Source organism: Lemur catta, chromosome 19 (genome assembly GCF_020740605.2).
Source record: "Lemur catta isolate mLemCat1 chromosome 19, mLemCat1.pri, whole genome shotgun sequence".
In the NCBI taxonomy this organism is placed as follows: Eukaryota; Metazoa; Chordata; class Mammalia; order Primates; family Lemuridae; genus Lemur; species Lemur catta.
Genome location: NC_059146.1, coordinates 15,777,136 through 15,804,425, shown reverse-complemented (window position 1 = coordinate 15,804,425; position 27,290 = coordinate 15,777,136). Strand labels below are relative to the sequence as shown.

Below are 27,290 nucleotides of genomic sequence, written 5' to 3'. Positions count from 1 at the left end.
GGGGGACAATCAAGTTCCAGGAGGTAGGGCAGATCTTCTGTGCTCACTTATCAACTGTGTAGGACGCTATCATAGCATTTATCATGCCACGGTATAATGTCAAAATTTGTTTATGTGTCTGCCTCCTGCACTAAACTGCGAGTTACTTAGGCAGAGAAACCGGGTCTCTCAGCTTTGCGTGATCTGGCGTTTGCCCAACTGCCCAACCTTAACTCATACAGCCTTCTCTCTCCCTCGTCAACCTCCAGCCAAACTGATCCTTCTGTTTCTCACGCATGCCAAGCTTGATCTAACCTTGGAGCCTTTTGCACGAAGGTGCCACCACCGTGACTGTCTTCTTGTCTCCATTCAAGTTTCAGCTCAGCTCCACAGTCACGCTCAATCACGTCGGTCTGCTTTATAGCTGTTTTATTTTCTTCACAGCATTTTTCTGACATTATCTTCATTTTTAATTTCCTATTCCTCACTTTTTTTGACAATCTGACATCGTCTTACCATTTTGATGAGAGAGGAGGCTGTCTTCATTTTTTTCTTTCTTATTTATTTCTCTTATTCCTTCGACAATAGTCTATAAGCTTCTTGAGAGTGCAAGCTTTCTCTGCCTTATTCACCACTGTAACTCTATACCTGGAAAATTTTAAGTGGGCAGCAAACAATTGTCGATTGAAATATTGGTTGTTTTGGTGTCTTGTACCGTGCTCAATGAATGTTTATTAAGTGAATAAATACATGAACAAAGGTAAGACCTACAGGATGAGTTGATGCCTCAGGATAAATTCCTTACTCCGCTGAATTGTTGGTTGGTCCTTTTGTTCACAAAGTGTGACGGGGTCGGGTTAATATAATTTAATAATATCATATGTATATTTATATAGTACTTTATAATTCACAAAGCACTTTCACATACATTATCTAATGAAATCTTTTCAACAAGATATTTATATGTATAAACAGGTATTAACCACTCAAATGCCCCTAATAGAGGCCAGATAGATAATAAAAAGAAATGACATGTACCCAGTGGGACTCCATGAAGTGGAGAAAACAAGAACTAAGTAAAGGAGACTCAGATTGACAACTACCATAAGTAAATGAGGATCCCGGTTGCCAAATTTTTCTGTTTAAAACAAATAATTAACCAAAATTTCCTATTTTTATATACTTCTTAATTTTTACATCTTGGCTAGTAATCCCATGACCAGCTCCCCAAACAAAACAGTCTGTGGACCAAATTCAGCCAGTGGACCATGACTCTGCAACCTTTGCTGTAAGATAACAGTCTTTGATTCTTTGCTATCTCTTAGCCCACAAGACAATTAGCCTTCAAATCTCTGTTGTTTCTTTTGCATTTTTTCTTCCACTTTTCTCTTCCTTTTACATTTCCATTGCTTCTCCCTAGTCCATGCTTTTAAAATTTCACCTCAGTGTGATTTCAGGATTGTGCTGATTGAACTTCTGCTTCCATAAAACCCCACCCAATAGGTTCTATAGTATTAGCATATTCAACCTCCTCCAGCCTCCATCCTGTCATTCTTCTGCTCTGAATCCTCCAATTATTTTTCCCCAAATGCTCTAGCTCCTCTGTTTCCCATATGTAAAGCCATGGGCAAGTCATTTAACGTAATTTCTTCTGTAAAAAAAGAGGCCGATTAACAGTACCTAACTCATGCCTTGTCATGCAGATTAAAGGATTTAATTAATAACATATAAAGGGATGGTCACAGCTCCTAGCATGGAGTAGGGAATCACCAAATGGTAACTCTTAGTATTTTCTTACGAATAATGACAATGGTCATCGTATTAAGCCAAAATGCCTTAGCTAGGACCTTGAATTCTGATCCAGGACTAACTTTCTATCCTAATTTTTCATCACCTTGACCCTACTCTTGGCATTTCTTTCCATCTTTACTTTTTCAAACCCAACCAAGAGTCAAATGTTCTCACCTACAAGGCTATTATTTCTTCTAGCTGAAAATTTGATGAAGACAATGATACTGATGTTGTTGACCTCTACAACTCTCCACTCTCTCTCTCTCCTCCAAAATTTTTCAGTTCTCTCCACTACTTTCTTAATACAACACACTAGCTGTGATATCTGTCCCACCATAGTATTTCTTTAAATATAACTCTTGTTTTTAATTTGTTTTTTACTTGTCCTTAGACTGCTGAGAAGTGGCAGACCTTTGAGTATAGCACCCATCTTTTCCTTCTTGCGTTTATTCCCTGTGTTAGCCAACCACTCACACTGAACATGATGACATAGAAGGACAGCGACAGGCAGGGAAAACCATAGTCCTTTACCTTTCGATATCTCCTTAGTCATCAGTAAGCAGACGGTAGAGTGTTGGCAGAATGCGTGCATACCAAGACATAAAATAAAAACAGTTGAGTTAGTTTGCCCCGTGTTTCCACTATTTTTAGAAGAAAGAAATGCATATGCACGTATAAACTAAATTATGTAATTTCATTGATTCTGTATGCAAGCTAAGTGCTATTATATTTGCATTTAAAACAGGCATTGCACGATGTAAAAATGAATGGTAATGTAAATATAAATTTCTTTATTTTTTTACTTAGAAAAACATTTAAAAATACCATGAAAGGTCAAAAGAAAGATTGCAGAAAAAATGAAAGTGTTTCATATTTCATTCCCTTTAATGGAAACTTTTTCCTGTATTTTTAAATGAGCAGCCCCTCATTTTCACTTTGCACTGGGCTCCACCAGTTACATTGCTGTCCCGATAAGTATTAACATTAATGTAACTTCATTTAGGACTTGATAATATTTGGGTTATATGTGCAGGTTGTACACTATTTCTTATAAAATTAACATATATGACTGTACATGGGTTTGAGGTAAACTTTTAGGGCACGCTTTGTCTGCATGTTCTTGATTCCAGCAGGAAAAAGATTTGAAACATGGCTTAGTTTTGTTTTGTTTAGGAAAAAAAAAGAAAACTATTTTAATTGTTCCTTTTTCTCTTCCTTGCTGCCATGTTTATTTCAAAAGGTTATCACATTGACCCCCAACCTTACTGCAGCAAATCCGTCACCATTTCACCAACAGAGCTTTATCAAGCCAGGACTATACGTTCTCTTGAAATTAATTGATAACTGGATGATAGCAAGGCCTGCTGGAGGCGAATGTCCCCGGGCTGAGAGTGACCTTCACTGTACAAACATATACAAATGTGCCCAAATGTGGAAATTACAGCTCTTAGAGACTCTGACCTGCTTTTCTTTTTGCCCCGTCTAGCATTCTCTTTTTTCAGGCTATAAACTTCACCACACTTGTAGGCACACGCCTCCTACCTGCCTATGCCAGGCCCTGCTTTTTGTGCCCATGCACAGGAGCACAGCCCCTTTGATGCTTTGTGTTCTATAACTTCAAGGCTGTGAACCTGGTGCACTCTGCTAAAGCCACGCCTTCCCCTGGCCAAGCCAAAGACCCAGAGCCGTAAGCAAAGACTTGAGCTGAGGCATGTTGCTGTGTTTTAACAACCTGTCAACAACTCAAGGGGAATTGCAGAACATTTTAGTTGGCAAGGTAAAGAGATCAACCTAAGCTGTCAAGTTGCCCAGATTCAAGGGAGTCTTAATTATATACATAAAACTGTAAAGATCACAGGATCTTTTCTCTCTCCATCTCCCCACCCGCACTCTCTGCGCCGCCCCGCCTCCCAGCTTTAGAAATGCATTTCCTCCTGCAGTAGCTCATCAATTTCATATCGTTGATATAATGAATGGTTAAATATGATACTAGAGGTTTGAGTGTATGCACAAGGCCCAGCGGGAGTGTGGCGGCAGAAAAAGCTTTTTGGTGCCTTTCAAGATTCACTGCCTGACAGTGTGGGAACAGCCCATCAGGACTGTTTGGCACCACAATGACAGCATTTCCTGGAGGGGGTGGGAAGGGACAAAGGTGCTCAGAATCTCTCATTAAAATAACAATCCTGGTAAGACACCTTGGAAGGCACAGATGGGCTCAGGATCTGATTATTTTTCTAGAGCAGCTCACAGAACTCAGGGAAACACATTTACTGGTTTATTATAAAGGGTATTACAAAGGGTGCAGATAAACAATGCATGGAACAGATGCAAAGAACAAGGCATGTGGGAGGGGCAGAGAGCACCCATGCCCTATCCAGGCGGGTCATCCTCCATGAACCTTCCTGTGTTCAGCTCTCTGGGAGCTCCCCAATCCAGTTCTTTTGGGCTTTTATGGAAGCATCACTACATAGGAACGACTGATTAAATGTCTGGCCATTGGTGATCACATCAACTTTCAGCCCCTCTCCTCTCCCTGGAGGTTGGGGGTGGGGCTGAAAGTCCCGATCCTCTAATCCTGTCCTGGTCTTTCTGGTGCCCAGCCCCATCCTGAAGCCATCTAGGGGTCTCCGGCCCCTAGTCGTCTCATTAGCAGCACATTCATCACTCCAGGAGATTCCAAGGGTTTTAGAAGTGTGTGCCCAGAACCAGGGCCAGAGATCAAATACGTATTTCTTATTACATCATGATTTTACAGACACAATAATGTTTTCATAATATTATTATTTGCAAAGCATTTTCAGATAGTATTTGATTCCTACCAGAATTCTGTAGGGCAAATACGACAGGTGTTATATCAATCTCAGTTTGCGAATGAGAAAATTATGGTTTAGAAAAGCCGCAGGCCTTGTCAAAGGCTCTTTAGGTCTCATGCTCAGGGCTCTGCATTGTATTTCATTGTCAATCCAATGAAATAGAATAAAAGTAAATTTCTATTGTAACAGAGTTCACATTATTATAGCATATTTTACACTTTCATGAAGTCATTCATACCCTCTATATAGATTAATAAGCCTTTATTCATTCACATATTAAAAATAAAATGTATTGGGTATATATCATGAGTTCTAGGAATCCTTCTAAATATGGTAGGGAAGAGTCACAGGTGCAGCTCAGCAAAAATAAAAAATTCTAACTCAGGTGGCTTTCAGGAGTAGAAAAGGAATAGAGGAACTCTAGCCCCAACTTCCTCAGAAGACTAGTTACATTTTCTAAAATATTTATTAGGCCTCTTTCTGAATAGGAATAATCAAGCTTAGCCTGTGCCCAAGTAGCCATTGTTTAGATGGATATTGAGCAAGGATTTGGTGAGCGGTATGCCAGAGACAGACGGGAAATGTGGATGATTAAGGCACCTTAAACATCATTCATGAATTTTATGAGATGATCACTGGGATTATATTTATTATTGGTTAATTTTCTCAAAATATTCCCCCACATATTATAAAGGTTATTTTGTTTTGCGCTCAGGTAATTCAATTGATCACCCAAGCACCAAACTGTGAGTCACCCCATAATGTTAATGTTCTTGAAAGTTTATCTACCACAAACATACGCATATATTTGTTTCAGATACAGTGCTGTAAGAAAATAGTAGCAAGGGGGAGGAAGGGAGGAGTTGGTTTTAGATGCTTCTACATTCATATTATGATAGTAGGGAAATAAATCTCAAATGTAAATACTTTCTATTTCTCTTAAAATGCCACTTTTGTGATATTCAAACCTATTCTTATCTCTTTGTCTATGGGGGTCATAGTGATGGGCAGTGGATTTTCTGTCTTTTATAATATCTGGGCTGCAACAGAGAGTCAGTGCCACATCTTGATTCTAGATGCTTCTACGGGACTTGGCATAAGTTCTTCATAGAACAAGTAAGGCCAGTTTGGAATTATTATTATAAATGTGACTAGTATTTGTGGGAGGACTAAGTGACTCTAGTTTATAATTTTCTTCTTAAGAGTGTTTTCTAAGAAAAGGAATAAGTTTTAAAAATCAACACAAAAACAGTAAAAGGGGGGAAGAAATCCTTTTTATGTGATCAACCAGGTGGTAGGAGAAAAATACCCTGGAGTTTTGCAATCTCACAACTAATATTCAAACTCTCAATCTGTTTGATTAAAAAAGTTTAATGAGCTGTAAAATAAATACACTTCCATTAAATATTAAATAAATTATTTACAACTTGAAAAAATACTTTTTTCTTCATGCATCTTTATGTACAGAAATAAGACTTAGCATAAAAAGTGACAATTGAAGGTTTAAAACCAGCAGAACAAAAAGGTTCCATTCTCTTGTGATCCACTGAAGGAGGACCAACTCATCATTATGGATGTGTTGGCCGTGATTCCGATGTGACATCCTGTTAGAAAATAAAAGGAAGGGTTAGAGATAAGCTAAATTCCAACATAGGTTTAAGAAAATTTCAAAGGATAATCAGGAATCAGAATTTCTGTCAATTTTTTTTTCTAGGATGTCTCATGAGAAATGCTAAGAGCTTTTCAGAAACAATCTATCACTCTGGCTTCATTCCCTCTTTCACACCTGTTTTGGTTATATGCCCACTTGGGTAGAAGACTGCATATGCTCAAAGCTGTTGCATCGAATTCTGGTTTACAAAAAAGCGACACCAATCATGAGAAATAGTTCTCCTAACCAAATCTATGCAGTGGACATAATTAAAAACAAAGATTAGGTGGCTCAGTATAGTTATGATATACACATAATTTGGGATAATTAGTACTGAGGGCATAATAGTAGTAACTACCAGTTAATGGGCAGCTACTGTGTGCTAGCACAGCATATTTCTTGTCCTAAAATCACTCTGGAACCTACACTGAGAAATCTCAATGGCACTAAATAGCCAAAAATCCATCCTTATTCGTGTTGGTGATCATAGCTTCAGCACATGAAGCCAACACAATAAACTGTGATGCAATAAATAGTATAGCATCGATACGGATAATTATCCATTTCAGGAATTATTGAGCTAATTCTATAATAGGCTCAGGATTTAACATCTGCCCTTAACCAATGCTAAATGTAGTGGTTCTTCAAGCATGAGAACCATCTGGAGCGTTCATTTAAAATAGAAGGTCTGATTCAGTAGATTTAGGGTTGGACTTAGGAATATGCAAATTTAACAAGCACCTCAAGTAACTCTTAAACTCACCGAAGTTAGAAAATCAGTAACCTGAGGATGAGACATTGTCTTTCCCGAATGTCAGAGGAAATAAAGTTCCCTCTTATGACCAACTTTAAGTGTGTCATTGCTCTCCCACTTCCTTCTTTCTCTGGATGTGTTCTTCCTTCACTGCCCACTGTCATTACCAGGGAAACCCTCTTCCCATCTTCTTACCTTCTACCTACAGCATGCTCAGCTTTCCCTCTTCACAAAAAATAAAAGTATATATTCTCACCAACCTAGCTCTCAAATTTGCATCCCCTTCCCTTTCTGCAAAAGAGTGTTCAACCTAGTGCCTCCTCATCCTCACAGTTTTCCTGCGAGCACCCCAACTGGGCTCTCCACCATGGGAGGCCAGCCTGTCATCACAACCTCATCTCCCCTAAAATTCATTGCAACGAGGCCATTTTTCACACGTTTCTAAAATGGTCTATTTCATCTCTTCAGTCTTACCCTTCCTTTTCCTTCAAAATTGCCTGTCCCAATCTCATCAGCCCTTCAAAGTTCATTTCCAATGCCGCCCTGAAAACACATCATTTCCTGCTCCCTAAATGCATCCCACTGGATTCTTTCTGTCTTTCACTGGAAATTCCTCATGCTCCATTGGTTCCTTTCTGATGACACTTATTTTATGTCCCCTACTATTCTGGTTTCTTACACTTTTTTTTCCTATCTACTAAATATTAAGTCCTTTGAAACAAGGATGGGTATCTTTCATATTTATATCCCTTAAAATACTGGTTAAACACATAGTCCATTTTCAATATTGAACTCAATCCTAAGCTCATTTCATACTCAAAGAACAATATGGTAATACTTGAATGTAGCCTTTGTTCATAGTGTATCCATAATTAAGAACACATTCCTTATTTTCCTTGAGTGTAATATTTTTCAAAATTAGAGCATATGATCCAAAGATATCTTCTAAAGCTCAAACCTGTGATATTGTCCTCCGTTATGCTATGACGTGCGCATTTCCATTTTCTTGTCGAAGTTTCTTTCGTTCTTCAGCTTCTCCCTCATACACCCTGAAGTATCGTTTTCGAAGCCTTCAGAGAACAAGACATTGACTGTTACCAAAGTTCTATTCATCTATATGTTGCTTGGGATTGTCATGAGCACAAGGAATTCCTTTTCATGAGTCCTTATAGACCATCAAGTGCTGTACTTCACCCAAAAGCAAAACCTAAACCAAGCTGTAAAATATTATCAATTTTTCAGGGAGGTATTTGTGTTGACTTTATAAGAAACACATTTCCAGAGGGCTGAGAATTAAATAAACGTCATAACATGCAAACTTTCAGAAGGTATGGAACACATTCATATGTCTTTTTTCTGCAGAACTTAGCGAAGCTGCCATGCAGAACTGGAAAAGAAAATTATGATATAGTTTTACCATAGAAGGGCTTTATGCTTGCACAAACTAATTTAAATGATTAAAATGTTTTAAAACAGACTTATGAAACAAATTGGGCTTTATTTCTCAGTATAAATATTTCCTTCTAGTTTTATTTATTGCTACTTTCTACTTTAAAAGTTCAGTGGTTCAGAAACTTCTTAGTGTTGTACAGGCAATTCTCTTTTTAGTAGATTTTTAATCCATCTATTAAACATTAACATTAAAATCATAAGGACTTTTTTGTTATTGTAATGTTTGGGGAAAAACTTTACCTCAATTATGAAAAAATAAAAACCAGCAACTGTGACTTAGGCTTAGTGTTTGTTACATGTTTCAAATATAAGGAGAATATAGAAGAAAGGAGAAATGTCACTGCTAAATTTTAAGTGTGCTAACATGGCCATAGTCTTTCCATACTTTTCCAAAAACTTACTAAATATTTCAAGCTGAACAAATTACAAGTTTAATTATTATAAAACATCTTCCTTAACTAGCAACTGTTTTGTTCTATCCTTCTTTTGAAATAATAATGGTTTGTCTGAGGATATCTTTCCTAAACATATTTGCATATCTGGCTTGAGGTTCTAGAGAAGCAGTATAAATTCTAGGGTGTGCAAAACAAATTTAAAGTGTCCATCACACTTTATGTGCATAATAAAACAGTTTTTTATGTGTCATTTTATCATGATCTGATCTAAATTTAAAATAATATCAAACAATGGCAGATGATAACTCCTTATTTCCTGAATGGCAATAGGGGTAGATCATGTACACAATCTAGTTGTTAAGGTAATTTACCAAGACCTAAAATTAGAAGAACGAGTCCCTTGCTTTTCCCAAGCTCTAGTAGCACATGAGTCATCACAGAGCCATTCATGCCCTCCCCCAACTTCCCTTATTCAGCAACTTCTGTTGGACAGACAATGCCATTCTGATGTACCCATCAGTGCGTACTACCTGGGACAGTCTAGTTCTAACATTCATTGGTCATGAAGTGAAGTATGTGATCTGTTATTATGAGCACAGGGAAGATATTGCTGGAGTGGAACAGTAATAGAATTGTCCTTGCTTCCTACGCCATGTCATATGGTGGAAAGTTTTTTTTTTTTTTAAATGAGTTCCCATACTGTTGTATTTGACAGTAACAAAATAAGCATAAGCTCTAAGTAAATTAGTGCCATGTGATAATATTCCTAAGTCATAATTTTGCAATCTAATATGATCAGAAGGCATATGTTTTCTTGGCTATTTCTAGTTTGAAGTTCTTTGTGATTTTTAGTACCAAAGCAGTACGTCTGATACTATGACCCTACTCTGAGCCAGACCTTAATTAGCTTCTGGGAGGCTTGCTTCAGCTTAAGATTTCACAGGCAATACACCACTTTCTGAGATTTGGAAGTAACCATGAATAGAAATATGACATGAAAAAAAAAGCTCATCAATTTTTAAGTTCAGAACCTTCTAGATCTTCTGAAAAAGGGCTTTACATGTTAAGTTTCAATGGTGACCACAGTTATATAAAGTATTGACCATTTTCTGTGATCTCTGTCAATGAAGTCTAAAAATACAAACCAAAGATCACACGCCACCAACAGAATAATTCATCTAAAATATGACAGTAGAGTGTGATAGAAATACTGAAGAATTTAACCTGCTCTTATTGTGCTAAGAATTTTTCAGTCGTGCCATACTTACTGGATGGTGATAAGGACAGCAATGGCTGTGAGGCTCACGGCAGAGAGGAAGGCAGCTACGGCTGCTAATGCAATTTTTGATAAATCACTGTCAATCATGCTGTGAGTTTTCATGGACTTTTCCCCACACCGTTCACCAAAGTAATCGTGATGACATCTGCAAACAATCCACGTTTAGAAGTTATAATCACTCATAGCATTCTGTGAGTTTTAAGCTTACTTTCCAGGTCATAAACAGCCATTGAATTCAACATTAAAAAAAAAAAGTTATGCCATGTACTTGTATTTCAAAATCATGAGACATAAAGTGCATTCTAACTAAGGATCTATTAGTATAAAAACAAGTTGAGATTAGTTTGGGTGTGATATTCCAAGAAGACACACCTTGTCATTCTTTGTTCTCCTTTTATGACCAACTGATGAGTTCAATGACTTGTTATGCAGCTAACACATGCTACTATCATTTAATGTGCTTGCAGCTTATGGGGGGAAAGAAATTAGAACAACAAAAAAGATTATGTGAAAATTACCTTTCGGTTCTTTTTTGAAAAAGAGTTCTTAAAACTATATATATAGTAAAATGATGGTTTTTACCCGGGATCAGCAAAATTACAAGCCCATGGGTAAAATCTGGCTAAGTGCCAGTTTTTTACAGCCTGCAAGCCAAAAATGGTTTTTACATTTTTAAATGATTACATTTTAATTGGTTGTATAAGTACATACATAATCTTTGCCCACAAAGCCTAAAATATTTACTACCTAGTCCTTTAATAAAATTTTGACTGACCCTTGGTTTAACATTGGAAAAAAATTAATGGTTTTCTGCAGTTAGGGGTCACAGACATAGTGCTAGAAATACAGAATTCTATATAATTTAGGAAAACTTACCTGCATGTTACTGCTTTCAGGTGCTCTATATATTTGCATTCTCCATGAATGCAGAAATTTTGGAATTCTGCATCACATGGATTTTTCTTTTTTCTGTTTCTTTTAGTTTTTCCATTTTTGCCCCCCTTTTTCTTTCTTTTGGGTTTATCTGAAGTCTTTTCACTTTCTGTCTTGTTTTTCTTGGGTTTAACTACCTGTTCAACTAAAAAAAGATAATATTTATTGACAAAAGTCTCTCTTAATCTTGAATATCACTTTGGGGACAGGAGAGAAAGAAGTTATAGGATTGAAAGCTCACAGGAATAACAGCCATGTGCTCTTCATTATACATTTAGCACAATACTTACACAATAAATGGGCAAGGAGAATATCTGTGCTGTGTGGCACTTACAAATCTAAACACCATTATTTTATTAGCTTTGACACATACATTGAATCGATTTGCATCATCATTATTATTACTGATAATAGTTTTGTGTTTAAGAAAATCCATTAAATATTTTAAACATTTCTTGAGTTTCTAATACATACAAAGCTCTTGGTAGTGAGCATTAATTTAATTAAAATCAAACCACAGTTGTATGTAATGTTATCCACATGATACAGATGAGGAAAGTGAAGTTCAGTGAAGACAAGTGACTTTCCCTAGGACAAGCAACTAAAAATGGCAGTGTTGGAATGCCAAAGGCTATTATTTTTCTACTATACTATGTTGTTTCTTGGAAAAGGTCAGTGCCATTGATTAAAATGGGACTTGGGGTATATCTGTTGATTTTATTTACTGGCCTCAAGCTCATGATCATAGTTGGGAATTAGTGGATACCACCTGCAGTTAGAAAAAACTGAGAATTATAAATTAGAGCTACTCAATTTTCTCCAACTCCCTGATTAAAACAGATTATAATTAATTGATAACTTCCAGGGAGCTCATTTCTGTGGTCACTCTATTTGAAAACAGGAGTTGAGAAATATTTGTACTTGATGCTTCAGAGTTTTATCTTAACTTATCAGATCCACAGAAACTTTTGTTCAGTCTCATAGTGATGCAAGGTGTAGTTTATCCACATGCTAAATATAGGAAGTACACTTTCCATGTTATCACCATGCAATTTGTTACATTAATCTCTGAAAAGGTTTATCCGAGTATGTAGCAAACAGAACCACAATAAAAAGAGGAAATATTATTACTCATAACAGTCATGCAGCACACATTAAATAGAAAACATTAGAAACATAGCAAAGGTCAAGGGTATTAAAGATAGAGCCCCTGTGATTAAGGAAATGACAAATAAATGCTATGAATATTTTTTAGGTTATTATAACAACATTAACAAAAGTCAAATTAGGAAGCAATGTTTAATAGGTGGTAATGTAATTTTTATATTGAATTTTTTTCTCGTGATAAAAAAGCACGAGATAGAAAAAGTCCTCTAAGAGAAATATTTTAAATTAACATTACTGCATTTTATCAGATAGATTACAAATTATAGACAGAGACAAACAATAAATGGTCACTACACTGAAGTGTTGCATTAGACATTAACCCCATGGACATTTAACTTAGCCATTCAAAGGAGTTCAACCAATATTTTCATTCTATTTCACAACGCATTGCAATTTTGAACACTAGCCTAGCCATTTGCACCACTAACAATTTATGTGGCCTGCTGAGGGGTTAACAACTTGAAACATCTTTCGGGGAACAGTTTCTAGACACCTTCATGGTCTAATCTCGTGCCTCCAGAAGTGAGCATTGTAGATGGACCCCTTCTCCATCTCACAGAAAAGCACAGGTTCAGAAGCAAGGGAGTGAAATGGAGCGTTCACTAAAGCTTTCCCCACCTGCCACGTACTCCAGTCACTGCCCCTGGGGTACCGCTTACTGTCCCTCCACCAGTTCTGGGAACCAGACAGAATGGGAGGAGTCAGGGAAACTCAAGTCAGGAAAGAAGTAGCCTTAAAGAGCTCTTAAACCATCTTTCCCTGCCTCCATAGTCCACGCTCACAGGCTATCCAGGTCTTATTTATAAACTACCTCTTCTTCCCTCGAACTCCAAATATGAGCGTAATAAATGATATTTATCTCTTACTTTGGTACCCTTATTTTAAGCAAAGGGTCTATTTTAAAGACGAGATAACAGTAAAAGTGAAGCAAACCATGGGTCACTATTATTTACCTGAAAAATGGGATTTGGGGTTAAGCCATGACCTTAGCAATATAAAATCTATGGATGTTTGTCCTTCTTTAATATTGCCAGATGGCATTGTCATTACTATTATTTTCACTGGTTTCTCCACTCCTAGTACTTAAAGACTAAAGTCCAGTTCCCCATTACTTCCTCCTGTTCCGCTATTCGTGTCAAAATGCAGTTATTTGGGGTAGGGTGGTGTGCAAGAAGGGGATACAGAAGCTAAGATACAAAGTCAGCTGGAATGGTTAATGTTAAGTCTGTCTCTCAGAACGGGGGTCTTGCAGCCCAGTGGGAAAGAGAGTGGTATCTCTTCTGCAGAGAATCGAACAGATTGGGGTTCTAACTCTAGCTCATCCGCTCGCTACCTGTGTAACCTTGGGCAAAACTGTTAACCTTTTTGAGCTTCACTTATCACATTTGTAAAATGAGGATAACAATTCCTACTTAGTAAAGTTGTGGTGAGGACTTAAGAGACGTTTAAGTGGCATTTAAGTCAGCACTCCAGCCATATAGGATATGCCCACATATTGCTCTTTCTGTCTCAGTTTACCTAGGGGGTATGCGACAGATGTACACGTAAGGAAGCCACTAGAAAATCTGGAAGGTGTCTTTTCTTCTGAAGCAGATCTACTCATATAAACCCGGACCTCATGAGCTACATTTCCAATTTATCCTCTACTCACCTCTGACTGAATCGTCTACGATATAGCCAGGTATTTGTGGTTCGTTGTCATACTCTTCTGAATAGTCATAGTCGGTGCCTGAGGACAGTTCACTACCAGAAGGCATTTCACTCACAGGGGAAATCTCACTTTCTGAGGACATCTCATTCCTTGAGGTAACCTCAAATCCATCAGCGCTGTGGTCCCCAGAAAACAGTTCCCCTTTCCCAGAGTAGGTGTCGTTGAGGCCCAATCCAGCAGCATAACGGCCTGGAGGGAAGAGAACAAGAGAAGAAGAGAAAAGGTAAAGCAGGGTGCCCACCTCTCCAGTCAGCTGTGTTAGGTAGACATGTTTATCTTCCAACATCAAAGCAGTTATTGCACATGTGCTATTGTTTGTAATTGAGTCACTTGTGAAAGAAACTTCGTATTTTGCCAACAAGCACACTCAGCTGTTCCAATTACAGAGATTCTTTTATCAAGGTTTTCTTTTCCACAGATAGTTTACATTCATTTCCACATCAAAAAAAAAACCCTGTCAAATTGGCAAATGAATCTAATCTAAATTAATCACATTCCAAATGCATTTGTGTTTGCTAGAATCTATCCTGTCCCATTTTAATAGGTTCTAGATATAAATATCAAATTTTCTTTACACCTGCTTACATTTTAAAAAGATTATATGTAAAAAGTAATATAAACAGTAGTTGGTAATAACTAATATTGTCATTTTTCATTATTATTATTACATACAGAAGAGACTGAATACTAGGTAAGTTTTTGGACCCAGAGTTTCAAACCACTGCTTTATCTTGCTTTATCTTTTGGGTTTGGATAAGACAGCATCTGAGTGGAGTTTTAAACCTCTCCCTGGGACACCGTAAGTCCCTCTAGGAAGATGAAAAATAAAATCACTAGGCAGAGGAGATGGGAAGCTTAGGCAGGAGGCAACAAACTCTCCCCGGTCCAGGTACTAACTTGCAAGATCTGCGGGAATCACTTCACCTCTCTGGCCCTCAGTCTCTTTATCTGTAAAACGAAGGGTTAGGATCGAATCATCTCTAGGGTCTCCTTCAGTTGGACTAAAGGAAAAGTACAGGGGTTACGTTCTGCCCGGACATCTGAGACTCCTGCCCGCTTCTCTCTTCCTCCCGGGGAGTAACCACAGTGACCACCGCCCGCGGGGTTAGTAGAGTCCCGGGCTCCAAAGGGTGACTTTTGGAGAAGCAGCAGCAGCAGCAGAACTCAAGAGGCGACAGCTTTTGCACGCTGTGGGAGAAGCGTCCAGCAGTGGGGACTAGGCAGATCCTCACCTGCACCGAGGATCAAGAGCGACAGCAGCACCGGCGCGGGCGGCAGCAGCAGCGGGGCTGTCATTGGTCCCTCGGGCGGCGGCGGCCGGTGTCCGGGGCACCTCGGTGCGGAGCTGCGGCCGGGGCGGGGGGAGCGGGGCGCGGGGGCGCGTGCCGAGGCCCGCGGGCTCCGGGCGGCGGACGCTGCGCCCTGGGCTGGCCTCGGGCCCTCGGGGCTGCGACTGGGACGCGGGGACCCAGGCGGGCGCGCTTTCCGAGGGCGCGGCGCGCACCTGCCGCTTTATAGGCGGGCGGGGACGGCCCCGCGCCCCTGACGTCAGGCCCCGGCCGGGGGTGGAGCCGGCGGCCGCCCCCGAAATCCGCGCGCGGACGGCGGCCGCCCCACCTCCTCGCCCGGACCGAGCCGCCGGGAGGAAACGCAGACGAAACCCCGGCTGCAAGGACGAAAAAGCAGCCCGGCCACTTCCGGAAGCGGCAGTGTGGAGTTGGGGACCTGGTACCCGCCAGTCGACATCCCAGGGTTTCAATCTATCCGACCAATCTTGTCACTTTCTGTGGTTGATCTTAACGCTACAACAGACAGGGACTAAATGGAAAAGTCACACAGTAACATGTCAAAGTACTTTAAGACCAAGAGTGACTGAGCCATGACAGCCTGGTATCTTCAGCAAGGATAAATGAAGTTCATTAAATGATGAGAGAGAGCCTCCTAATATAAATAAATAAGCAAGCAAATAAATAAAACCTGTTTCATGTAGGATGAGTCTCTATTTCAAACTGTGCACTTAAAATTCTCCCTGCACCGTCTCACTCAATAACCTTGCGAGTAGGTAACATTTCCCCCATTTTACAGGCGGATAAAAGGCAGCTTTAAAAAGCAAAGAGAAGGGATTTGCGCAGCTGATAATGACAGGAGCCAGGGGGATTTGAATTTCAATTCATCTGACCCTGACATCTGCTGCTTTCTGCTCTGATGAAGGAATTTAGGAGTAAGCTGGTTTTCAAAAAGAGGATTTCTGGGGACAGCAATGTTTAGCTTCAAGGAATAATCTCTACTGGTGGCATAAGGGGCATTTGGATGAAGCGTAGTGCCCAAGACCCTGTGCCTCTCAAATCACAAGACAAAAGGGTCAGCTTTGAGGGCTCATTTAGAACCCAAGAGGACATAATTATGGCAAGTAGATCAAATGAAGAGGGAAGGAGCTGCTTAGTTTGACTGACTTGGATGTAGTGGCAACTCCAGGCCTGAGTTTTTCTTGACTTAAGGAAGAGAAAACAGCATTGTTCTGTTTCCTCGTCCCGGAGATACATATCTCTTCCATGATTGTTCCAGTAAAACAGCCTTTTTAGGAATGTGGGTCGAAGTGCATCTGTCTTAATTCTGGGAAGGTTTTTAAAAGCTTACTTACTTTTTAATAGTATATCACAGTGGGTAATCTAAGTATTAATAATATCATATGTTTAGTAAGGTGAAATAAAAAATCATGAATCATGCCTTCTATTTCACATTTCTTGAGAGTATATTTTGTGTCAGCCACCTGTTTTATTTTTATGGATGGGGGCTAGTAAAGAGGGAAGGGAAATGACCAGCTCCCAGTTTTCCAGGAGCTCAGTGGTGTGGGCCAGATACATAGGTAAGTAATCCTAACAGATTAGATGATAAGAAGGGATCAGAGTGCCATGGAAAACAAAGTGAAGTTAAATTTTGGACGTGTATAGTGGAAAGCTTTGTGGAAAGATGGAGAGGTCTCTTGAGGCCTTCCCAGGAGAAAATGTAGATGGAAAAAAGACCAGATGTCAAAGTGTGACTGAGTGTGGGAAATAAGGTTAGAAAGATGGCACTGCCCATTCCAAGGGGAAGTAGGCGCCTGTGCTGTCATCTTTTTTGGTGGATGAGGCAATTGTGATTCAGAAAGATTCCGAGACTTGCCCACAGATTTCGAAAGATTCTGGTGGAGATTTTGTTTGGAGCTCAGGCCTTGGGTCTACATTACTGCAACCTTCTATTCTCATAGGTTTCTTTTTTGTTCAAGCTCTATTCTTCATGATTTCTTTTTTTATAGTTTTAATTTTTTAACTGACAAGTAGAAATTTTGTATATTTATGGTATACAACATGATGTTTTGATATAGGATGTATGCACTGTGGCTAAATCAAGCATTTTCTTGTTATTTCTTCTTATTTAGGTGAGTGCAAGTTGTACATATCTGGCATCAGAAATGTTTCACTTTCCCATTGAAGGGAAAGTGGACTCTTTACATTGGAAATTGCTTAGTCTTTTTCTAATTGGAAATTTAGAGGGTGATCATTTACATTGATGTGCACATAATCTAGATCATGGAGCAGCATAGTTTAGTGCTTAGGATGAGTTTTAGATTCAAACCAATTTGGGTTTTCATGTACAGATTCCACTACACACCAAATTACTTAATATTTGAAAGGTTCAGATTTCTCATGTCAAAAGAAGAATAAAGATACCTACCTGCTCTTAAGCAGATCAAAGGAGATAACATACACAAACAAGTACCACAGATCCTAGCGTATGGTGAGTGCTCAATAAATGGTAACTATCCTGATTAATCATTATGATAGTTACACTATATTAATCATATTGAAGAACTAAGTGACTCCTATAAATGGAGCTACTCACAGAGCCAGTGAAGTAATCCCCTTCAATATTTTCAAGCCATGAAATTTGTTTCTGCTTCATATTAAGACTAACCATTTTGGGCATTTTATGGTGCATCACAGAGTAGCCTGGGATGTCATCATAGCCACATCACAATGCAGCACCCATTGATGTGTCATGGCATTCTGGAATTCATGTGTGTGTAGAAAACCAACCCCATGTAAATGTGGGATTCTTTCTATTCTGCATTCTGCATGCTAAGCTGAGACAAGGAGGAATAATTTCAAGACACTGAATCAGCAACCCTTCTTTATTGTGATAAATTGATGGCTACTTCATCTACATATGTGGTTAAGGGCAGCCCTAAGGACAAAATGCTCCTAACTAACCACTCATTTTGATGCCTACTATATGAATCCTGGTAATACTTCATATGTATAGTGAAAACAATCTCACTTCACTCTGCTAAAAAGTGTGCTATAGAACAAAAAGTATAATTATGTGCTTGTTCATACAATTGTTATTGAATTTTTAAAGATAGTGCTAGGGTCTGAGGAAGTATTATATTGCAATCATTGATTATGAGTCAACACACAGATCCACAAGTCACAATTAAGATATTCCCCAGTGTGTAAGTAACATTTTCTATATTATTAATAAATGCATTAGCTCCATTTATATGTCTATAATTTTCTACTTTTCACCTTGGAATTTATCTGTGCTAAAGAATATATCATTTCTAATTCCTTCAAAAAGAAGCCTTTATTAAGCTTGGTTTTGAGTATCTTGGTGTGCTAGTAAGGTCAAATTATAGTTGACCCTTTAACAAGGCAGGGGTTGGGGCACCTACCCCCCACATGAAAATCCATGTATAACTTTTGACTCCCCCAGAACTTAACTACCAATAGCCAACTGTTGACCAGAAGCCTTACTAATAACATAAACCATCAATTGACACTTATTTTGTATGCTATATGTATTACATACTGTATTCTTACAATACAGTAAGCTAGAGAAAATAAATGTTATTAAGAAAATCATAAGAAAGAGAAAATATATTGTTATTCAGTAAGTGAAAGTAGATCACCATAAATGTCTTCATCCTCATCATCTTCATGTTGAATAGGCTGAACAGAAGGAGGAAAAAGAGGGCGTGGTCTTGCTGTCTCTGGGGTAGCAGAGGCAGAAGAGGTAGAGGAGGTTGAAGAGGAAGGAGAAGATATTTCTAGGCTACACAGTTTGTCTGGGAGTTTCTCAAATTGTTGCCAATCTACAATTTTCCAATATATTTTTTGAAAAAAATCTGCATATTAGTGCACCTATGTAGCTCAAATCTGTGTCGTTCAAGGGTCAACTATACTGACCTTTTATTGCCTTAAAATTGTGGCTTTTGCAGAGTAAGGACTGACAGGTGGGGCTGAGGGCCGTGGATGATTATATACAATAGAAACAAAGTAAATATAATATGCAACTAACTACATTTACACAAAAAGTGAATCTTTTAGGTAGTTTATTTATTCATCAAATATATTTTGAGAATTAGGCATGATGAGAAAACAGGATATATTCAAGCCAAATACTTTAATTAGAAAGCATTAAAATTTTAGTATGCTATTGATTTTTTATGATTTTATAATTTCAGGATAAGATTTGGCATTTTATTAATATTATTTCAGAAAAATCATATATTGAAATCAGGTGATGGAAGTAGTCAGAGTCCAGTGAAAGATTTTTGTGGACTCCCAATTATAGTCATTAAATAATTATATTCTTGACTTTTTATTGTTTTTAAAAAACACTTATATGTACTTAACCTTTCTTTAATGCATCTACATTTTCCTTGTTTTTTTACATTTTATTTTCCATTTTATCACTCTATAATCATACATCTAAATGTTGTATGATGGCCAGTTTTTGTAGTGGCCAAACTCTTCAGTCAACCTTTCGGTTATTCAAAAATTGACAACAGATGAATACGTCTAAGAATTATATGATAGTATTATTAGTGATTCATATTTAATGCATTTCTGTTATTAGTTTAAATAATCTCTTTAAATGTGCACGCAATTTTAGTAAAGCTAAGCTATATTGTACATAGATTTTGCTGTATTTTCTCATAAGCACAACAGGCTCCTGTTTTGGAGTTAATGAGAATAGTGGCTCTGTAATATCATAAGTGAAGAAAATATTAATTTATTGTATATACCTGTGGTCCCCAAACCTTGGGCCATGGTCTAGCACTGGTCCGTGGCCTGTTAGGGACCAGGCCACAGAGCTCTGCACCACCCCCCACCCAAACCCTCATCCACAGTCTGTGGAAAAATTATCTTCCACGAAACTGGTCCCTGGCACCAAAAAGGTTGGGGATGGCTAGATATACCACTTCTGCAAAGTCTGTCCTAGACAGGAAAAAGTTAAACCACAAAGGAATTAGCCTTTGTGTTTTACATTTCCCAAAGCTTCTTGAACATGTGTACTGAAATTACATGGCCAGAATAAGTATTTGTTAGTTAATATGAAACAATATAGACACATGTAGAACTTGTAGAAAAGAGGAATTATAGATCTAGTTATAAATTTTTTAAACATCGATTATGTTCCTCAGTAGTCTTCCTGAAATCGATAGTTTTGTCTAAACTTCCATTTATGCAGTCCCAGACAATTTTGCCATTTGCAGTAGATGTAATTTTACTCTTAAGTTTCTTTCCTTACATAAGAATTCCAAATATCATTAGTTTTGGTCACTGTTGACGATATCAGGCATTTCAACAGGATACTTTTAATATCAAGTTGCTAGGAATTTTGAGATTCTCAAGCACTACCTTGTGTGAATTGAAGAAAATATTTGACTTTTCAATAGTACAATTGGCCCTGAGCTAATCCTGATACCTGGTGAGAGAGTGCTACTTAAATGTTAATAAAAAATTTTAATGGATTTTTTTAAAAGAAATTTAAATTTGGTTAAATGTTTCCACCTCAAAACGGTATTTAATAGAATTCATGTTTATTGAAATAGAGAAATTAGAAGCTTTGAAGACATGCTTTGCCTAAAATACATTTTTGAAAACATTTATATATTTTGAGCTTTTTTTTTTTTTTTTTTTTTTTTTTGAGACAGAGTCTTGCTCTGTTGCCCTGGGTAGGGTACAGTGGAGAGCTCACTGCAACCTCAAACTGCTGGGCTCAAGGGATCCTCCTTGCATCAGCCTCCCCAGTAGCTGGGACTATAGGTGCACAACACGACCCTTGGCTAATTTTTCTATTTTTAGTAGAGACAGAGTCTTGGTGTTGCTCAGGCTGGTCTTGAACTCTTGAGGTCAAGAGATCCTCCAGCCTCGGCCTCCCAGAGTGCTAGGATTACAGGCATGAGCCACTGCACCTGGCCTTATAGTTTGCACTTTTAGGAGTTATTTTAACAGCCAGATACCTAAGGATATTATAACTAGTAAAAATTCTATGTTAAATTTTATGTTGCTAAATCTGCCCAATTTGGAGATATTTAAAGATATGCCTGTGCTACATTAGAAGAGATACTTTGTTTTTATTTTCCTTATAACGCTATTGCAATCTGTATAAAATTATTAGTTTCCATGAGATTTCCTGGGAAAAACTAAATGTGTCTTTATTTCTGCATTCATAGATTTTGGGGATAGTGCACACACATATACACAGGAGGAAAGAAAAAAGAACAGTTGAGAGCAAATCTACATCATTAAAAAAATCTATCTTTTTAAGAGGAGAACAAGGAAATAAAGTTATATAGATGTATATTTATTGACATTAAACGAGTTTATGACACTTCTTATGTAAAAAATTAACAAGACTGTATAATCCTCTTTTAATAACATATTTATGATGATTTATATATATGTTTAAGTGTACATCTATAGATATACATGTACGGAGAAATTCTGAAAGGATATATAAAAAATGTTAATCTTTTGGCTGAGGAATTAATTCCTTACCTGTATGTCCTAATATAGGCACAACGATCATGTATTACTTCCATTTTAGGTTAAAGAACCCAAACTATGCAATAAGATGATCCCCCAAGTAAACTGATTTGCTGTGATTTCTACAATTGATTACATCAGTTTTTCTATTGTCAGTTTTGAAAGAAAATGATCTCTTGAGCTGTCTGCTTGTCCCTACCCTTTCTTAGACCTGAACAGTCTAAAAACCTGTGCCATCCTTTGCTATGTGCTATAGTGAGAGAGTACGTGAGGTGGTCAAGGCTGTAGGCTCTGAGTCTGAGGCTACTGGGATTTAGTACAGCTCTTCCTCTAACCAACCAGAGCCAATTACTTAAATATTTTGTGGTTCCAGTTTTCTCATCTCTAAAAAGGGAGAAAGGGAGATGATGGTAATTCTGAGGTTTAAATACAATATTACACGTAAAACATTTGGAAGAGTATAGGACCTTTCATAATGACTCAAAATATCTTAAGCATTTTTATTATTATTAATACAGAAATCAGTGAAGAAACTACTAAGGATTCTGATGAAAAATTTTCTAACGTATATTTGTAGAATGAGATAAAAAAGTAAATACTGTTATAACTGATTTCATAAGTTGGGAATCTCTGCTTACTGTGACAGATAAGCCTGCAAGAATTCAAAACTTTTTTAGAATGATGAAGGCAACAGGTGAGCCCTGTTATTAAGGTCCTGTTTCAAATAGCTTGCATTGCAGACGTGACATTTTCAGAGGATCCCTTGTTAAACATCTAAACTCTATACAGAAGAATCCTTTTCTCACCTTTTTTAGCTGTGCAGTATTTTCCTATCGTGTGATGTCATCGTACCATAGTTTCCTGCAGAGTCAGGCCATTTCTGCTATGAATGCATTGTTTGGTAGTGACATTTCTTTTTCACCATTAACCCAATTGACCCTGAAGTAAAAGGGAGAGCTAATTTTCAGATGTTAATTACCATATCAATAATTATGTCATAAACTCATGTCAGTATCCCTTTTCATCTCTTTCCTTAGTAACAGTCCCCTGGTTTTATTCAGACTGGCAATATGCCCAGCTAAAAATATGGCATTTCCCAGGATTCTTTGAAGATAATGGTGGCTACACAACTAAATTCTGCTAGTTAGGTCTGGTGAGCGGAAAGCAGAAGTGATGTGTAGAATTTCTGGAAAGGCTCCTTGAAGGGAGCTGACAGAGATGGGAGACACACTCCTATCACCCTTCTCCACTTTCTCCTTTCCAGCTGCCTGGAATAGGGACACTAGGCTGCGTCCCCAAGAGTCATACTAGACCATGGACCAACCCTGAATCTGGAAGGCAGGTGCTAGCATGGTGACAAACAAAGACTGGAAGAGCACGAATGTCTGATTTGGAGCAATCACTCCAAATCTGTACTTTTTCTCTTTAGACTTCTTTTACGTCAGAGAGAAGGACTTCTGTCTTGTTAAAGCCACTGTTATTTCAGGTTTTCTAATATATGCAGCTGAGCCCAATACCGGATGATTTGGTAATCAATAAACTCTGTTCCATGCATTGTGATAATTCCCTTCCGTATCGATATCCTCTAGGCAAAGACCACTAGGAGCACAGCCAAACAAGTTGCAGCCAAGGAGAACGTGCTCCACGGGGAATCGGGGTGTCTCTGAGGAGTGTGTCAGAAAGGACATGTAGGACTTGGGCTTGTGTTAGGTGATTGGGGGGGGGTGGTTAAGGAAGTGAGCTTTTGCTCTGGAGACTGCTGTTAGAAGCTTCTAGTATTAATCTGTAGAATTCAAGAAACAATTTTCTTAGTGTAAGTGGAAAAGAACATGCTTGAGGATTTCAACATGAAAAGGGCAAAATTTAGTATAAAACAAAAAGACTATCCAGGGCTGTTGGGAATAATATTGACAGCAGATCTTGTATTTGAAAGCTTAGCTGTATCAGCTAAAGCTGCAGTCCCCAAACCCTGGGCCACCCACCAGTACCAGTCTGTTAGCTCTTAGGAGCCAGCCACACAACAGGAGGTGAGCAGCAGGGTACCGGGGAGGCTTCATCTGTATTTACAGCCACTCCCCATCACTCACATCATGGCATAAGCTCCACCTCCGGTCAGATCAGCTGTGGCATTAGACTCTTGTAGGAGCCTGAACCCTACTGTAAACTGCACATGCAGGGATCTAGGTTGTGCACTCCTTATGAGAATCTAATGCCTGATGATGTGAGGTGGGGCTGAGGCGGTGATGCTAGGGCTGGGGATTGGCTGCAAATACAGGTTATCATTAAGGACATTTTCCCTTCAATGTCTTATATATTCAATATGTCTAAAGTCTATGTTGGAAAAAAATTCAAAATGTTTTATTTATTATACAAAAGAAAGACCTTTAATATAATACCTAAAAAACTTTAATAGAAGTGAGACTTCTTAAATTCTTTTTGAAATACCAATGAATAAAAACAAGGGACCACACCACAGAGTTGAAACCAAGTTGTTTCATCGTTAAGTTTTCAAATTAATTATTGGATATGATTAAATAAAAAGAAATCAAGAGTAAAGATGTGCATAAAATAACTTCTAAAGTTCTCTTACCTCCAATACCACTTCCTCAGTGCCATTTTCTAGATGTAATCCCTGGTATCCAACAGGTTTTTGCTCTTCTGGTGGTTGTTATTATAACTTTATATAATGCTGTGTTAGCTCTATTCTTGATTCATCAATTTTAGATGTTATTTAGTTCCCCCATGGGAAAAATAATGTAATATCTAATACTATCTCCCAGCTTCATTTAATTCCCAATTTTTGTAAGTTTTAATTTTATTCTCCTATATTCAGTTGGCTTTATGACTTAAAGCAACATATTTACAACAGTGTTTTGGATTTACTGACTTTACATAGAGAATATTGACTTTATTATAAAATATAAATAAGTGCATTTTTTTACTTTATTTTTCACTTCTTCATTCTTTTTAATTCTTAAGCTCCTTCCAATGAATATTTAATTACATTAATATCACCGTATTTTATAACTTTGACATTGTATTCTGCTATTAACATTGGCATCATTTATGCTTTTTCTATAGATTATTTAAAATATGAAATGAATAAATAGCATTTGCAGCATTAGAGAACCAAGCAAATATTGTACCTGCAGAGAAAGAAATGTCATTTAAATTTTTCCGTTCAAACGAGAATCTTCCAAGTATCTTTGTGTATCAGTGTATCCCAAAGTATCTCTGTCTAGTTCCCTTAACTTCTTGTGGGTCATATTCAGCTGCTACTGTTTCTTGTACCAGGTGTCATTCTCTTCATGTTCTTCCTTTTAGTTTTTTCTTTCACTAGAGTATCTCCTCAAACTTTGTAACATAGGGACTGTGAGCTTTTGAGTTCCTGTACATTTTCAGATGTCTTGATTTTCTTTGACATATGATTGATATTAATAGTTTGGCTGTGTATCAAATTCCAGTTTCAGAATATTAATAATTCCACTCAGAACACTATCGTCATTGCTCCCTTGCCTTCTAACGTTCAGTCTTGCTGCTGAGAAGTCCAGTACCATCAGTCTGACTGTCACTTCTTTTAAGATACCTTCCATTTATCTTTTTGAAAGCTTTTAAGATTTTCTCTTAAGGCGATGAATTTTAGGACCTATTTTAAAAACTAGCCGGGCGCGGTGGCTCACGCCTGTAATCCTAGCTCTGGGAGGCCGAGGCGGGTGGATCGCTCGAGGTCAGGAGTTCGAGACCAGCCTGAGCAAGAGTGAGACCCCCGTCTCTACTAAAAAATAGAAAGAAATTATCTGGCCAACTAAAAATATATATACAAAAAAAAATTAGCCGGGCATGGTGGCTCATGCCTGTAGTCCCGGCTACTCGGGAGGCTGAGGCAGGAGGATCGCTTAAGCCCAGGAGTCTGAGGTTGCTGTGAGCTAGGCTGATGCCACGGCACTCACTCTAGCCCGGGCAACAAAGTGAGACTCTGTCTCAAAAAAAAAAAAAAAAAAAAAAAAAAAACTAAAATATCTGTATTCTATCCTAATATGAATTAACACTTTCAGGCATAAGTAAATTTAAGTTTTTCAGTTGTAAGTAGTTTTAAGGCAAATTTTAGTAAAATGAATGAAAGGGCTTAATAATTCAGACAGAGAAATGCAGAAGGGCAGAATTAAAATTCCTTGATGCATCTTTAAATGGGAAGTGTGTTATGATGAATTTTTCCATTGTTATTATCATATATTCTATACAAACAATAGCATGTTTATATAAAGTGATTATACAGTACAAGTGTTAAAAAAGAAAGAATATTTGGGCATCTATTCTCTAGTTTAGGTATAATTGATTGTTACCTGCATCTTGTCAGGAAATACTTGGGATGGATGTAAAAATTATCTTCCCAAATGATTGCTATTTAAGCCACTGACTATTGCATTTATTGTTTTCTCCTACATGCTTCTTAATGAATTTCCATCACAGAGCCGAGCTTTCATTGACTTCAAAAGGGACTCAGCACAAGGAGGAACTATGTGGGATACAAAGAAAGAGCCAGACTTGGCTTTCTATAAACATACCATGTACGACGTCTGAGTCATAACCATCTTGTTGACTGTTTACTTTCTCTGTTGTCAGCACTATACAGCTAACACCAACGACTTGGAAGTGAGCTACATGCTATTCTTAGTTTATTACAACCAGCTCTTGACAACTGGGGGACTCATTATGTACTCTATGGACTGCCTTCATTTCCCTACTGTGGCCTGGGATGTGGCATTTTGCTGGAGCATTAAACCCTTTAAAACTAGAACTTTTATAAGGGGAATGAGAAAAGACAATGTTAACTCTGCCAGTGAGGTATTTGCTTAACTTACATTAAAAGATGTGACCAGTCTTTGTGTGACTTAACGATATAATTCCTATGATAGTTACAGTGATAGCAAAAACTTGCCACCATTAAAGATCATTCAGCAAAGACTAGCAAGAGCAAATGAGAGGCCATTAATTGTGTGGGAGGACAATGATTTCTGTGGTGAGAGAAACCCCAAATCTAGATTGATGTTGAGCCAGATACTATGGTATAAAATGTAGATTAGGCCAAAATACACACACACACACACACACACACACATACACACACACACACACACACACACACGACAGTAAGAATCCTCGTGCCCAGAGCCTTAGTGTATTTATTTTCTCTCTTCTGTCCTTACTGCTTTCCTTCTTTCCTTTCTTTCTTTCTCTCTCCTTTCCTTCCTCTTTCCTTTCTCTTCCCTCGTCTCCTCTCCTTATCATTTTCCTCCTCTTCCTCTCATTTCTCCTTCTCCTTTGCCCCTCCCTTCTTATTCTTATTCTTCAAGTGGTGATGGCAAAATAAGTAAAGATCACTGGGAAAATGAGATCTCAGGGAAAGAAGCATGTTTATGAGGATGCAGAAGAAATACATGATGCACATTTTTCTCCATATTTCAAAGAATTCTACTGTTGCTACAAGTCATCGTGCTTAAATACGATGTAAAATATGGAGTCAGAAATGGGGAGAGTGGTCACAGAATGA

General features: G+C 38.0%; 1 protein-coding gene across 1 annotated transcript; it reads right to left on the bottom strand.

The window, feature by feature from the left end:
• Window positions 1–5,938: 5,938 nt before the first annotated feature.
• AREG (amphiregulin) lies at window positions 5,939–15,308 on the bottom strand. The gene is made up of 6 exons (XM_045532821.1): window positions 15,158–15,308; window positions 13,866–14,114; window positions 10,991–11,192; window positions 10,104–10,259; window positions 7,947–8,058; window positions 5,939–6,187 (listed from the first exon to the last, which is right to left on the bottom strand). Exons 1-5 carry the CDS (start codon window positions 15,219–15,221, stop codon window positions 7,965–7,967), a joined length of 765 nt encoding a protein of 254 aa, XP_045388777.1. The 5' UTR covers window positions 15,222–15,308; the 3' UTR covers window positions 5,939–6,187; window positions 7,947–7,964.
• Window positions 15,309–27,290: the final 11,982 nt, after the last annotated feature.